This window comes from Solanum dulcamara, chromosome 11 (genome assembly GCF_947179165.1).
Source record: "Solanum dulcamara chromosome 11, daSolDulc1.2, whole genome shotgun sequence".
Lineage (NCBI taxonomy): Eukaryota > Viridiplantae > Streptophyta > Magnoliopsida > Solanales > Solanaceae > Solanum > Solanum dulcamara.
Genome location: NC_077247.1, coordinates 38,202,383 through 38,214,791, shown reverse-complemented (window position 1 = coordinate 38,214,791; position 12,409 = coordinate 38,202,383). Strand labels below are relative to the sequence as shown.

Genomic DNA, 12,409 nt, shown 5'->3' with positions numbered 1-12,409 from the left:
AACCTCACATTCACCGGAATTCTTAATGAAGAAGAGATTAAACATGCTATATTTTCCATAAATCCCAATAGTAGTGCTGGCCTTAATGGTTTTAATGGGTGCTTCTTCCAAACTGCTTGGTATATTATCAAAATGAACATGTGTTATTTCATCCAAAACTTTTTCACAGGATCCAAGCTCTCTAAATTCTTTACTCATACCAATCTTGTTCTCATTCCTAAGGTGAAGTCCCCTTGTGAATTGCGTCAGCTCAGACCTATTAGCCTTTGCAACCTAACTAGTAAGATCATCTCGAAGATCTTATTTCTCAGGATGGCTAATATTCTTTCAAAGATCATCTCAGAGAATCAATCTGATTTTGTGAAAGGCAGGCTTATCACTAAGAATATTTTAGTTGCGCAAGAAATTGCTCATAGGATCAAACAAAAGAATATTATTGATAACATTGTTATCAAACTTGACATGTCGAAAGCCTATGATAAGCTCTATTGGATATTCCTGACCAATGTTATAAGGGCCATTGAGTTAATCCACAGGCTGCTGGATAACAATTGGTACTCTATTTTAATTAATGGAACCAGATATGGTTTCTTCAATTCAACCAGAGGACTAAAATAGGGAGACCCTCTTTCCCCCTCACTATTTATTATTGCAATTGATATGCTCTCTAGGGCCCTTAATAACTTACACGAGAACAATCAATTTGTTGGCTTCTCCATGAATAATAAAGGCCCTAGAATAAACCACTTAAACTATGTTGATGATGTGATTCTTTTTTCTTTAGGTAATAGGAGATTCGTGAGAATTCTTACGAAGACACTCCAAAATTATCAGGATGCCTCAGGACAGGAGATTAACAAAGAAAAAAACTACTTTCTCACTCAACACCACAAAAATAGGAAGACTAGGAAAAGAATCAAAAAGAGAATGATGAAATGAACAGGCTTTATTCAGACTACCTTTCCATTAACCTACCTTGGATGTCCAATCTATGCGGGGAAGAAAATAATTAGCCACTTCGCCGACCTAGCTACCAAAGTCCTGAATAAAGCTGAAGCATGGCAACGAAAATTCCTTTCCTTTGTTGGAAAAGTTGTCATTATCAACCATGTGCTACAATTCCAGACTATGTACCTTCTAGCGGCTATGGTACCTCCAAAGAAAATCATGGACCGAATTGCAATTTATCTTACGAATTTCTTTTGGAAGGGAAGAGGAGGAAAAAATTACTATTGGTGTTCCTAGGATACCATGAGCTTCCCGAAATGAGCAGGAGTAGGAATCAAGAAAATTGAAGACATTAGCAACTCTTTTGTAGCCAAGAGATGGTGGAGGCTCAGGACAGAAAACAACCTCTGGGCAAATTCCTTCCTGCTAAATATTGTTCCATAGCTAATGTTCTGTCCAAGGTCATTAATTTCAAAGACTACAATATCTGGAGAGATCTATTGAACACCAAAGATAAGATCAATAAAGGCAACAACATGTTCTAATGGAATAATTGGACCAACATTGGTCCTCTAAGAAACAAAATACACTTCAATAACAAACCAAGCAACATTAATGTGTGTGTATTCTTAAATAATCAAAAATGGAACACTAGTTTGCTAAACATATGTGTTCCTCAACACTTGGTTCAACACATTATTCATATTCAAATAGGGAATCCTAACACGATGGAAAAAGTTATCTGGACTCTCGACAACCAGGGAGTATTCACTTGTTCCTCAGCATTTCAGAAGTTAAGGCAGAGGAGAACTTCATCTCCTGGCTTAGGAATATCGGGAATAAAGAACTTCCATTTAAAATCTTCTTTTATTTGTGAAGGGTCATGAAAAGTAGAATTCCTTTAGATAGCATTCTTCAAAGAAATGGTAATAATATAATATCCAATTGTTATTGTTGCATGATACCAGTCAATGAGACGGTCAACCACATATTCACAAATGGCCCCGTTGCTTGAAAGGTCTGGAGAATGATTGCAAGACCTTTATGACTGCACAGTAGATGCAACTATATCAAACACATCCTCAACATATGCGGGAACAATAAAGCCAAGAAACACTCAGAAATACCTCCTTAAAATCACCCCCATTATTGTGTGTTGGGTATTATGGAAAGCAAGGTGCAACAATAAGTATGAGCATAAAAACATCAATATCTATAGAATATGCTATCAGGTTCTATTTCAAGTTAAAATCTCAATGGGATGAAAATTTAGCACTATGAACTAGAGTTGGTCGTGACCGAAGGTCTATCAAGTAGCTGAATTCTACAAACATATACTCAAAAGCATTATGGTGAGATGGATCAGACAAGAAGTTGACAAATGGAAACTCAACACAAATGGCAGTTTCATTCCCTCTATTGGCAAAGTAGGGATCGGAGGAGCTGTTAGGACTAGAAATGGACAAATGGTCATGGCCTTTGCATCACCAATTCATTTACACACTAACAACTACTCAGTAGTCTTGCAGGGTACCCTATGGTGTTGTAATCAACATTGTTACAACTTCACTTTGGAACTGGACTCCCTACTCATGGTTAAAATGATCCTTGTCCTTCATAATATTTCATGGAAGCTACATGAGATTGTTAAGAAAATTCAAAAGAAGGTGAAGCTCCATGGTATCATGGTGCAACATTGCTATAGAGAAGGTAATACGGTGGCAGAGTCCCTTGCTAAGTATGCTACCAATATCACCAACAATGAAGTGTTCCTCCAAGAAGATGATCACCCTCAAGAAATCAAAGGTGCACTCTGTACATACAAACTTCAAATACCTTCTTTTAGGATCAAACCTAAGAAGCATTAAAATTGAATTTTCGAAACCCCTTAGAATTGTAAAGGAGGTGCTACTGGAGGCCCATGAATCCAGCTTCAGAGTAGCCCTCCCCCCCTCCCAATGTGCTTGCACATCTTCTGTCAATAAATTGTTTGTTACCTCGGGGTCTAGGTCAATGTCCCCCTCAAATGTATTCATTGCTTAGTAATATGCAGGGTAGGGATCTATGCCAAATCCTTCACCACTTCGGGAGCTTGTATCCTGGGTGGTTGGAGTTTTTTAAAAAAATATTACTTGTCTTCATAAATTTTTATATGCACTTTAAGTAAATACTATTAATAAGAAGAGTAAGTTTTTACTTTTATTAATTCTTTAATCCATTTTCAATAAATAAGTGAACACTACTCTATATATATTCGCACCTTTTTATTCTAAAATAACTTATATTAAGAGTAAAATTCTTTCAAACTGGGACATGGGATATATATCCATTTACAATGGGCAAATAAGAATGCTAGGGGTAGAACTCAAGCAGCACAAGTACTTCCGCCCCAATGTGTGTCATATTTTTCCTTTTTTGAGAGAAGTAAATTAACTAGTGTTTGAAATTAAATTGAATTAAATCGACTTAATATTTTGAGTTACAATTCATGTGATATTTTCTTACCCCTCCTAAAAGCTTCCATCTTTTTTTGCTCCTCCGTTGACTCAAACCTAATTTAACCCATAATCTTAGAGTGGAAGGTATATGATGCTTACCATTAAAGTATAATTAAAACTGAATATTTTAAAACGTTGAAACTCAAAGTTTACAAATTACACTTACATTTGAAAAGAAAAGAAAAGAAAGTGTGGCTCCTAAGGAAGGGAAAGGGTGGATTAATTCCCATGTGAGAAGCAAGCAAAATAGTATGGGGTCCTTAATTGGTAGATACTGATAAGTAATTCCACATGAATTATGATTCAAATATAGCTGTGTGTCTTCTCTTCTCCACTTGTGTGGGGTTCCTTCTTTTATTTTCATTGAAGATGGATCACAACAAATCCCAATCACTTTTCTCTCACACAATTGAATCTTTCTTCCTTCATTCTTTTCCTTTTCCATGCTCTTGGCATACAAATTTGTCATAATTAAAATGCAAATTCTTGTGTATATGATAATTAAATAGTATTCTCTATTACCATTTCATTATATTAAAAATAGTTCTAATTTTTACTTGTCAATTTTTGAATCAATGAGAAAAAAAGTTTAATTTTATTTAACTCTTATATTCATTTTTCAAATTTATTAGAGATCGTTAGTTTAGCTTTCTAAAGGATAATTTATTAGGACAACTTGGTAAAATAAACACTTAACTAATTATATATTATGGAGAGTGCAAAATATAAACTGAACAAGTAAAGGGAATAGTGAAATTGTAATTTCTTCCTTAGTTATAAATTTATAATATAGTAATATTTTAGTACGTACATAATTAAAATATGATTGTTTCTTTTTTTATAATAAACAATGACATTTCTTTTATTTATTTTTAAATTAGGATCGCCATCTCTATAAATTAACTTACGAAGAAAGGAATAATATTGACAAAATTTTCCATTACATGAGTCATGGAACTCTTTATTTTTTAAGATTACAATAGATTCAAGTCAAGTAATTATTAAGTTATGCTTTCTTCATAATTTGGCTAAACATTGCTCATCCAGCCTAGAAGCCCTTTAATTAATTTGTCTGATCCTTTTCTTTTTGTTTTATATATATCTTCAAGCCTTCAATAATATTGCAAGAGATCTGAGAATTCAATATTACAGCTAGCACAATATATCATAGCAATAAAAAATGGATTATATTTATCATTATTCATACTAAAACTATTGTACGTTAAGCATCTTCCAGTGGAAAATTTTTGACTTTTTTTTTTAATTTGTTGATAAAAGGCGTACCTGATTATATACGATTCTGACAGTAACTAATTAACTTACTATTAAACATTAATCCAAATTATAAATGAAGCAACTCTTATAATAAGTTGTAGGTGTGAATCAAATCCAATAATATATCTGACATCCCTCACTGGACAGGTATCAATTGTTGTTTAATACAACTATAGATTATGGACTAATAAATCGAGTTATTCAAATAATTTTGCAGAAATATCGTGCACCATGATTCTCATTTTTAATACGATAATTTATAGGAATTTGTTGGCACGTTTTAGTATTTTAAAACCATGCAATCTCTTCCTCTCAGTTTTTTATTTTTAAGATTGAGATATCCGTATCAAATATATGGTAGCATTAATTAAGGGAATAAAGTACAAAAAAATTCTAGGTTATATAGATATTAATCAAGTATAATTGTTTCTCTGATTTACAACTTATTTAATAGTCTGAATATATATTTGGATGTTTAATTAAGATCCATTACTAAATCATAATTTCATTAAGATTCAAGAATTTATATAAAGATGATATTTCATTACTATTCCATATTACTTTCATTGTTAACTATTGTTGATGTATGTCCACCATTATTAATTACTGATATCTACCATCCACAATCATTACCATCGATCTCCATCACTACAGTCAATTGGCACCACCATTAGCCATCATTTATAATTATCATCATCAATCACACACAATTACCATCATTGTCAATTAACACAGTCAACCGACACCACCATGCATTAAACACAATATACAATCATGATCACTATATTCACAACCAACAATCGCTACAAACAATTACCGCCATCAGCCACGAACCGCTATATCTAGCCAACCACCTTTATTTACCGTCATCATTAACTATCACTATCGTCTATCACAATTATTAATTGTCACCACCAACTACCATTTTTAAATAATGCTAGCTAATCACTATTGTTACCCACAATTACCATCATCACCCCCACAACACAATCCAAAATCGTGACCTACAACCACCACTATCACCGCCAACTGTCATATGATTTGTAAAATATTTTAATAATATGGTATTAATTTAATATTTTATATTTATTAATTTTTAAATAAAAATAAATTTATATATCCAGATCATGTTGAGAACACAAATTGTATTAATTGTTTGGCCAAATATAACTTGCTAGAAAATATTATTTAGATACCTAAATTTTTTGACATGTTCCTATTTGTAACGACCCATTAGGTCGTTTTGAGTACTAGGGCCTTTTTATTTCATAAAAGACTCACCCGTAAATTTTTAATGGATACTTTGGACTAATTGATAACTAAAGTTATTTAATTTAGGGGTGAATTTAAATAACCAATTAATTAATGGGCTAAAGTGGTAATTTATTTAATGTCCTATACCACTTGTTCAATACATATAAAAATATATTAATGGGATTTAGCTTTTATTTATTTATTAATTTATGATTAGTTGCCCTAATTAATTAGAAAAGAGAAAAGAAGAGAGGGCGATTACTGCTACGGCGTGGAACCCGAATTGCTTCAGGTAAGCATTCCATAATACAATTGAAAAATTTGTCTCTTTCTGTTGAAAGATTTCAACTAGTGAGGGAGATGATGCAATATCACATGATATGGTTAATGTTCATTGGGCCAAAAAGAAAGAAAAAAAAAATGGAAAGAAGACAAAGTGTTACTTCCTGTTGAATAATTGTATATAAGAAACCTTAATTTCTGTAAAGGTGTAAATGGGTAGAGGATATTATATTATAATATTAAACTTAAATTGTAAAAAGAACTTGGAAGTTAGCATGCGTACTGTTGGGAATTTTCTACAAGATTTTGGTCAATTGAATAATGATTATAGGCTAATATTTAGGGTGATGATATATATTAAATTCTTAGTTAGGTACTGCATTTTGTAGTTAAATTCTTTGTGTAATTTGGGTTTGATTTCAGATATTCTCATAATTATCACAATTTAATTCAAGTTTTAATATATTGAGGTAGGTAATTAAATAGTAGGTGTATTGTATTATATGAATACCATTAAATTTATGTTATTTGGAGGAATTAAGACTTAACCCTAGGCTTGAGATTTAAGAAATTGATTATAGAATTGGGTGAGTTATTGGGTCTAGGTTAAACATGTAAATAATATTGGTGTCTACGGACTAGTTACTTATAAATATTGTATAATTGATAGATTGGAAACGTGAGGCTTTGAAGGAAGGAAAGACATTCGTGAATTAGCTTGCTTGGATTCGGTTCTTCGATTGAGGTAGGTTATGGTTTTATTCTATATCATAGATAGACTCTTAATAGTGATTGATATTTATTGAGTAATATGTGAAATTTACTACGCATTTAATTGTTGTGGTTTGGATGGTTGATATGTTGTTGTGATTGGTCTAAAATCCCGAGGCCATGAAATCCATAATCTTGAACTTGCCCCATCAAAAATGGTGCCTTGAATAAAGAAGACTTGATGAAATATTGTTAATGAAGTGGAATGTAATCATAAGGAAGGATAAATTAATTATATTTGGATCGGGTGTCACGTTCCGACACGGTATATTTGGATCGGGTGTCACGTTCCGACACGGTATATTTGGATCGGGTGTCACGTTCCGACACAGTATATTTGGATCGGGTGTCACGTTCCGGCACGGTAATATTAAAGGGAAATAAATTAAAATTACTTAATGCTACCCAATCTCCAAAAACTCATATTTCAAAGAGTGTGGTGTAGAGGCTTGAGTCCTCATGTGTGATTTTGATATTGTTGACCGGTTATGTAATTGTTCGTTGGTTGCCACCTGTTAAGTGTTGTTGTTGATTTCCCACTATTATTTTATGTATATTGATTTCTATTTTGAGTCGACCGATGATACCTACTCAGTACATGTTGCCCTGTACTGACCCCTACGTATATCTTTCTTTGTTTTATTTTGTGGAGTGCAGCGAGTCTTCCATCGGCTTCGACTCGACCTCAGCTCTAGTCAGTCTCCAATTCAGAAGATTTCAGGGTGAGCTACCCTTCTAGCTCGTGATGGAATTTCTCGGTTATGGCATGGTGTCTTTAGTTTTCGGACACATTTTATTATTTGTTTATTCTGGTGTTTGATATTTCCAGACTTAGATTTAGAATTTAGATGTCCTTAATGTGATGACTTTCAGATTTTGGGGAACGTCAAGTAATAGATTTTAGTGGCTTTTGTTATTTCTGACTTTAATAAGATTGAGCTTCCGCAGTGTTATCGTGATTTATAAGTTGAATCGTTAATCTAAGCTGGGGTTTGTATCATTGGTTCTCCCACCCAGGAGGTTAAGTGTGGGTGCCACTCACGGCCCATTTTGGGTCGTGACAAACTTGGTATCAGAGCTTTAGGTTCATTGATCTCATCACATAAGGACAGGTCTAGTAGAGTCTTGCGGAACGGTACGGGGACGCCTTTACTTTTCTTCGAGAGGCTACGGGACTTTAGGAAAACTTCATTCCTTCTTTCTTTCGTGCTATTACTTGAATCCAATTGGTATCTAGGTAATACAAATTGGTATCTGACCTTCTTAACTCTATTTTCGCAAATGTTCAGAACTAAAACAATAACATCGCCTGAGCCAGCCATTAAGGCTGTAGCTAGAGGTGGTTAGTGACGAGAGATCGTGGTAGAGGTCGTAGGAGAAAGCCCACCAGGGGCAGAGATCAGACAGCTAGGAAACGTCTTCTGACTTCTTCATAGAGAAGTATATCCCCCGTACCTAGAGGGACAAGAGGGGAGATGAGTTCTAAAATATAGAGCAAGGAAAGATATTCATTGTAGCCTATGAGATCAGGTTTCGTGCCTTATCCAAATATGCAACTTTGCTTCAGTACAGAAGAGCGGATTTTGCCACTTTGTGAAAGGATTGTGGTCAGAATCTCTATTGCAGTTTCATAGATTGAGTGTATATCAAAAATGGTCAGGATATGACTGCTATAATGATATCGATGCTTACTTGGTTAGATTATGGATTGTGTTACTTGTGCTAGCGACCTGACCTATGAAAGAATGTATATCGCTTGGGATAGAGATAGAATGGGTCGAATTTGATAATGTTTTGTAGTTATTCAATGAGTAAGAAGGTGCGAATCATTTGAGGTACGGTCTTCTCGATAGGTATAATGTGTTCTAGGGGTATATCTTAGATACGATTAATGCGTTTAGGTTGTTGAGTATATTTCAAACATTCTAAATAAGGATCGATGACTTTATCGTAAGCTCTAAGAGAGTGGATTGATATAGGAACGACAAGATTATGGGTACAAGAAGACCCAACAAGTAAACTTGGGTAAAGGCAATCGAAGATTTTAGTAAGAACGTGCATAAAAAATTGGGTTAGACCTTTGGAAGTGGTTGATTTTATGATAGAGGTGGAGGGGGTGAAGCCAGATAGCTTCGCTACAGAGCCCATTGTTATGCCTTCCCTGGGAGATCAGAGGCAGAGGCATCCGATGCTGTTATCACAGGTACTCTTCTAGTCTGCGATAGCTTGGCTTTCGTATTGTTTGATCCTGGGTCCACATTTTCTTATGTATCTCCCGCATTTGCTGATGGACTTGATTTATATTGTGACTTACTTGACATGCCTATTCGTGTTTCTACACCTGTTGGTGAGTCTGTGCTAGTTGAGAAAGTGTATAGGTCTTGTCTTGTGACTTTTGTGGGGAGCAGAACTTATGTAGATTTAATTATTCTGGAGATGGTTGACTTTGATGTAATCTTGGGTATGACTTGGCTATCTCCAAATTTTGCTATCTTAGACTGCAATGCTAAGACTGTGACATTAGCCAAGCCTGGGATGGATCAGTTGGTGTGGGAGGGTGACTATATTTCCACCCCAGTTCAGATTATCTCTTTTCTTCATGCTAAGAGGTTGGTGAGTAAGGGTTGTTTAGCCTTCCTAGCACATCTTAGGGATGATAATTCTGAAGTGCCGACGATTGAGTCTATCTCTATAGTTCGTGAGTTTATGGATGTTTTCCCCGCAGACTTACCTGGTATGCCACCTGATAGAGATATAGATTTTTGTATCGACTTAGAGCCCGGTACTCACCCTATTTCCATTCCACCTTATAGAATGGCCCCAGCTGAGTTGAGGGAGTTGAAGGCCCAACTTCAGGAGTTGTTGGGTAAAGGTTTTATTAGACCGAGTGCCTCTCCTTGGGGTGCTCCGGTCTTATTTGTAAAGAAGAAGGATGGTAGCCTTCGTATGTGCATAGACTACAGGCAGCTGAACAAGGTGACTATTAAAAATAGGTATCCCCTTCCCCGCATTGATGACTTATTCGATCAGTTGGAGGGTGCTTGTGTTTTCTCAAAAATTGATTTGAGGTCTGGTTACCATCAACTGAAAATACGAGCAACAGATGTACCGAAGACGGCTTTCCGAACCAGGTATGGTCACTATGAATTTTTGGTAATGTCTTTTGGGCTTACAAATGTGCCTGCTGCTTTCATGAGTCTGATGAATGGAATATTTAAGCCATATTTGGACCTCTTTGTTATTGTTTTTATTGATGATATATTGATCTACTCAAAGAGCCAAAAAGAACATGAAGAGCATCTGAGAACTGTTCTGGGATTGTTAAGGGAGAAGAGGTTATATGCCAAATTCTCCAAGTGTGAGTTCTGACTTGATTCAGTGTCTTTCTTAGGGCACGTGGTTTCTAAAGATGGAGTGATGGTGGATCCCCAAAAGATTGAAGCAGTGAAGAGTTGGGCAAGTCCCACTAATGTCTCAGAGGTAAGGAGTTTTATTGGTTTGGCTAGTTACTACCGCCGGTTCGTCAAGGGATTTGCTTCTATTGCTTCCCAGCTGACTAATCTGACCAAGCAGAAAGTTCCATTTGTATGGTCGGATGAGTGTGAAAAGAGCTTTCTGAAACTCAAGACCTTATTGACTACTGCACCAATTCTTGCCCTGCCAGTAGAAGGTAAGAATTTCATTGCTTATTGTGATGCATCATATTCTGGTTTAGGTGCAGTGCTAATGCAGGAGAAGAAGGTAATTGCCTATGCTTCAAGGCAATTGAAGGTGCATGAGCGTAATTACCCCACTCATGATTTAGAGTTGGCTGCGGTTGTATTTGCATTGAAGCAGTGGAGACATTATCTATATGGGGTAAAATGTGAAGTGTATACAGATCATCGCAGTTTACAACATGTATTCACTCAGAAAAACTTGAACTTGAGGCAGAGGAGGTGGATGGAATTGCTAAAGGACTATGATATCACTATTCTTTATCATCCAGGAAAAGCTAATGTAGTGGCTGATGCCTTGAGCAGAAAAGCAGGGAGCATGGGGAGTTTAGCTCATTTGCAGGTTTCCAGACGTCCATTGGCTAGAGAGGTTCAAACTCTGGCTAATGACTTTATGAGGCTGGAAGTAACTGAGAAGGGAGGATTTTTGGCCTGTGTGGAGGCAAGATCTTCTTTCCTTGACAAGATTAAAGAAAAGCAATTTGAAGATGAGAAGCTGAGTCGAATTCGTGATATGGTCTTGCGGGGAGAGGCCAAGGAGGTCGTGATCGATGAGGAAGGCATCTTGAGGATTAAGGGGCGGGTATGTGTGCCCCGTATTGATAATTTAATTCAGACTATTCTTGCAGAGGCTCATAGTTCGAGGTACTCTATACATCCTGGTGCAACCAAGATGTATCACGATCTGAGACAACATTATTGGTGGAGCAGAATAAAACGTGACATTGCTGATTTTGTTGCCCATTGTCCAAATTATCAGCAGGTGAAATATGAACACCAAAGGCCTGGAGGGACACTGCAAAGAATGCCTATTCCTGAATGGAAGTGGGAAAGAATTGCAATGGATTTTGTGGTCGGACTTCCAAAGACATTGGGTAAGTTTGATTCTATATGGGTGATTGTTGACAGGTTAACTAAGTCTGCTCACTTCATTCCAGTCAAGGTGACTTATGATGCAGAGAAGTTAGCCAAACTCTATATCCGTGAGGTTGTTCGATTACATGGAGTTCCGGTTTCTATCATATCAGATAGAGGTACACAATTTACTTCTAACTTTTGGAGGACCTTGCATGCTGAGTTAGGTACTAGATTGGATCTTAGTACTGCATTTCATCCTCAGACTGATGGGCAGTCTGAGAGGACAATTCAAGTGCTGGAGGATATGCTTCGTGCATGCGTGATAGATTTTGGTGGTCATTGGGATCAGTTCCTACCCCTGGCAGAGTTCTCGTATAATAATAGCTATCACTCGAGTATTGATATGGCTCCGTTTGAGGCGTTGTATGGGAGGAGATGTAGGTCTCCTATTGGTTGGTTTGATGCATTTGAGGTGAGACCTTGGGGAACTGATCTTTTGAGAGAATCGTTAGAGAAGGTGAAAATCATTCAGGAGAAGCTTCTAGCAGCTCAGAGCAGGCAGAAGGAGTATGCAGACCAAAAAGTCAGGGACATGGAGTTTATGGAGGGAGAACAAGTGTTGTTGAAGGTTTCACCCATGAAGGGTGTGGTGAGATTCGGTAAGCGAGGTAAGCTCAGTCCGAGGTATATTGGGTCGGTTGAAGTTCTTAAGCGTGTTGGAGAGGTGGCCTATGAATTGTCTTTACCTCTAGGGTTGTCTGGAGTGCACCCAGTGTTTCATGTGTCTATGCTAAAGAAATATCATAG

At 36.3% G+C, this 12,409-nt stretch overlaps 1 protein-coding gene across 1 annotated transcript; it reads left to right on the top strand.

Moving 5' to 3' along the window:
- Nucleotides 1-2,297: 2,297 nt before the first annotated feature.
- LOC129872556 (uncharacterized) lies at nt 2,298-2,816 on the top strand. The gene has a single exon (XM_055947515.1). It carries the CDS (start codon nt 2,298-2,300, stop codon nt 2,814-2,816), a length of 519 nt encoding a protein of 172 aa, XP_055803490.1.
- Nucleotides 2,817-12,409: the final 9,593 nt, after the last annotated feature.

What these genes read in the sequence shown, in the direction of transcription:
- LOC129872556 (XM_055947515.1), top strand. Translation starts at nt 2,298, where the DNA reads ATGGTGAGATGGATCAGACAAGAAGTTGACAAATGGAAACTCAACACA.